The following is a 4,046-nucleotide window of genomic DNA, read 5'->3' on the forward strand; positions in this document are numbered from 1 at the left end:
AATGCTTTTATTTTTAAATCCAATGACAATCGAAATACTTCATTTTTACATATACTCTGTAAATCTATTGCATAATTTACAGAAAAAAAAGTTCATTATTAATATGATTAATTAGCTTGAAGCAGACTGTTAATGGAGTGCAAGCAGCGGCAAATGATTGTAAAAAAAGGGGGGGGGGGGCAGCGCAAGGAGTTTTTTGTCCACCTAAATTTGAATATATCTCAAATTATATACGTAGGTATACACAATGACTCATACATAATATAATAGAAAAGCTATGAAAGTCTACGGTACTTTTGCTTGTTTCTGTGTGAAACTGGTCATTGCATAGCGCCTAATGAAATCGGGAGTTCCGATGAGTGAGTGCAGATGGCAGCTAACTCTATATACTCATACTATGCTTAGATGGTAGATTTTCCAATATATTACATAAATCATGTCAGATCATGTTATTCAGGACTAGTCTTTTGTTTTATGACATAACATGAAATGGACTAAATTGTTAAACGGTTATTTTAATTGTATAAATACAAAGAGTTATTTATTGAATTGTAGGTAGATTTGTGTTACTACATAAGGGTTCATCAATTTATGACGTCATAACAATATTAGATTTTAGTATCCCCCACCCCTGTCCACACACGTCTAATTTCGAATTAGATCATTTGAAAGGGAGGTAGCTGTTTAATACTAATTTACTAAAGCAAATGCTTTGCGCATGTCAGTGGTAGAAACGATAATTTTACCGAATAAAGTAACATTAAAACTTCCATAGCAAGTAAAGCAACTGTAATGACCACACGTCATAATGAGATCTGACGACTATTTGACAATTGTATGCACGGGGCTTATGGCCTGGAATGCATGTATACGTTAAACATAGTATATTATAAACACTGTACATTATAAACAATAATAGTAGACAACAAATCCTTTAATGTTACTAGATCTCAGTTATAGGCATATAGATATCACATATGTGACCCGCTTCAAACTTGACTTCTACAGCTCGTGTTCATGTATCAACAACATATACCAATTGTAATGATCGTAAGTTGTATCAGGGGGCTAGAAACACTTTATTTAACCCTGCTCTGGTACCTTACACAAAATTACCTTTTTGTACTATGGTGTCAGTTTGACCCCATTGTGAAAAATATGCTTTTTGACCAGAATAACTGCACTCTATTATAATTTATTGTTTACCTTGACCTAATGAGAGGTGACATGTGTTAGTACGTACAAACAAATATTGCACAGTTCCATGAACATATTTTTTAAATTTTATTCTTAGCATAGAGCCCATGTTAGAACGTATCAGGCAGGACGACCGCTTTAAAGGATTGTTAATACCAAACAGTCAGCTAAGAAAATTATAGCATACGCTGATGACACCAATGTGTAACTACGAAGAGATAAATAAATGAAGACAAACATAGAGACATTTACAGGATACGGGATAGGCTGCGGAGGCTAAATAAATGCAGAGAAATCCAAAATTCCGTGAAACGGAGATGAAAGATAAAGCACGACACCCAAATTATAGTACAGACAAACTCAAACTGTACGGCTTCATGTGGACGAGACTGACGGACACAATTACAACGAAGCTGGACACCTATACATATTGAAGTAGAACCATTAGTGCAGCGCTAATTAACAGATAACTATTACCAAAACATATCTTTACAGTAACAGCACAATAGCAACCCACTTTATAAAACATGCAAATAAAACCCATTTGATATTACATTTTTTAAAATATCAACAACCAAACCCTAATAAAAAAATAAAATAATTAAAGGTCTAGGTCTACATGTCATTAGAACACGCATTAACACTTTCAGACATGAACGCATTGGTATAATTAGACTAGAGCCACACTACCACCCATTAGCACAATACTACACAAGACACATAATTAATACGATATTAAAGCAAGCAAGCAGCACACCATATTAAAGATAGATAGACTTTTGCCAGTTTTTTACAGTTGATTGGTATTTCTTTTAAAGCTGTTTTAGATCAAAACATTATTCAACTCGCATATTGCCAAAGAAGGACAATTTCGTATCCAGTCTTGAAACCTTTTTGTTAACAAGTTTTCTTAATTATCCTTCTTTAGATTATCAGGCAAATGGATACACCAGCGGAAATACCGCCTAAATCAATTAAGTTATATTTACATCCCCAGTTATATATATATCACCAGGCTAGGATATTGCTCGATCACAATATCTAATCCCACATGTATTTATTTTTTAAAAATGTGTGCAATTGATAATTTGCCTATACACATTATTTTGAATTTTGCTTAGCAAGTATCTTAGGTTAATATTAAAGTAGTAGTTCAAAAACGAATACAAAATAGCCACACATATTGCCTGGATATTTAAAATATATGTACGAGTAATTTGGAAAATAGAATAACAGATTACTTTTAAAACACATTACATTACATCAGTAACTACTTGTATAAATGGTGTAGATATATTTAGACCTTTATATCCCACAATTGCTCACTCGAAAGTTACGAGTTCGATCCCATAGCTAAAACCTCCGTTCAGAACCCATAGCATACAGTACGCTTTAATTGTAGTCAAAATGTCGGGAAGAGAATCGGTGCATTCAGTCACTCGACTACTCCGACCATTGAAGTGTCTGCTTTAAATGCCAGTTGTAATAACTTGATTAATGATTGTGTCAACATAATACCTGCCATATTGAAATCGCACGAAGCTTTATATTGACCTACATGTGACACATTTTCTTTTTAACTAATGTGAGTGTTTTCATATGATTAAATACAATGTCGCTTGTATTTTTATTTTGTTTGAATATTGCAGATATTTTTCTAGCTTAGAAATTTTGCAAGGGAAATAATTACCTTATTAATATACACACTTAGCTTGATAAAGCAAAATCAAATAACAAAATGAAATACCGTTTTATGTGACAAAACATATCAATACACAAAATAGAGTATTTTGAATAGTGATAAACACATAGAAGTGTTTTAGTGTAATGTCTTAAAAATTCAATGTAATTACAAAACTACATACATTATTATTACGTTTTACACTTTTGGCAAGACAACCGAAGATTTTTGTTGATGCAATGTTCTCTATTCCGTATAGCCTTGGGTGAATTTTCTAAAGGTTTTCACAGTAATCTATCAACATGGTGTTGTCACAATTCTAAATAAAAGGAAACAGCAGGACAATCGAACGGAAAAAAATGAGCTCACAACGTGGCACACGAAAACAGAAATATCAGAATAACAGAGCCTTCAAAAATGATATGCATGATAAATCTGACAAAACAAAACTCATTAACAACTTGAATTTTGAAGGCATTTGTCTTCGCTGTAAGGATATAATTCAATTGAAAATAAAGTACAAAAAATACAAACCATTATCCCAGCCTGCTACATGTGTCAGATGTCACAAGAAAACTGTGAAGAGAGCATATTACACAGTGTGTCAGCCTTGTGCAACCCAAGTTAAAGTTTGTGCTAAATATAATACCAAACAAGATAGTATAATACAGGTGGGGCAGAGTGAGGAAGAAAAGAAAGCCCAAGAAGTGCAATTAAAATTTGAAGTTCAGCACTTAAAGGAAAGGCAGACAAGAACTTTATATCGACATATTGAGAAGGGAGAGAATCCTGAAGATGTTCATGGGGCAACTGCTTTCAAAGATGATTTGGATGATAATGAAGAAGAAGATGATGAAGATAGTAGTGATGAAGATTTTTAGCTATTATTTACAATAAAACTATACAGTCATAAAACATGAGAATTATAGAAAAACTTTTATTATCGACATAACCGAGGGTCGGCAACATGTTGCCGTTTGGGCAGGGTTCGGCAACCTGCGGCTCTCGAGCCGCATGCGGCTCTTTTGATATCAAGATGCGGCTCTTCGACTCCATGCGCAAATATTAATAACGAGCCGACCCGCGGCATATCATACGCCGCTATTTAGTTGTTTTTTCTACTTTTCAGTAAATCATAATTTGTGAATTCGACAGTACCAATGCTGCC

The 4,046-nt window shown here is 33.8% G+C and overlaps 1 protein-coding gene across 1 annotated transcript; it reads left to right on the forward strand.

Moving 5' to 3' along the window:
* Nucleotides 1-3,237: 3,237 nt before the first annotated feature.
* On the forward strand, nucleotides 3,238-3,759 carry LOC131950791 (uncharacterized protein C9orf85 homolog). Its single transcript, XM_059312973.1, has one exon. The coding sequence runs from the start codon at nucleotides 3,238-3,240 to the stop codon at nucleotides 3,757-3,759; it is 522 nt and encodes a 173-aa protein (XP_059168956.1).
* The last annotated feature ends 287 nt before the right edge of the window (nucleotides 3,760-4,046 follow it).

The sequence above is a fragment of the Physella acuta genome, unplaced genomic scaffold (assembly GCF_028476545.2).
Source record: "Physella acuta isolate Inbredline_101_S28 unplaced genomic scaffold, ASM2847654v3 ptg000780l, whole genome shotgun sequence".
Classification (NCBI taxonomy): domain Eukaryota; kingdom Metazoa; phylum Mollusca; class Gastropoda; family Physidae; genus Physella; species Physella acuta.

Excerpts from the sequence above, each read along its gene's own strand:
- LOC131950791 (XM_059312973.1), top strand. The coding sequence starts at position 3,238 with ATGAGCTCACAACGTGGCACACGAAAACAGAAATATCAGAATAACAGA.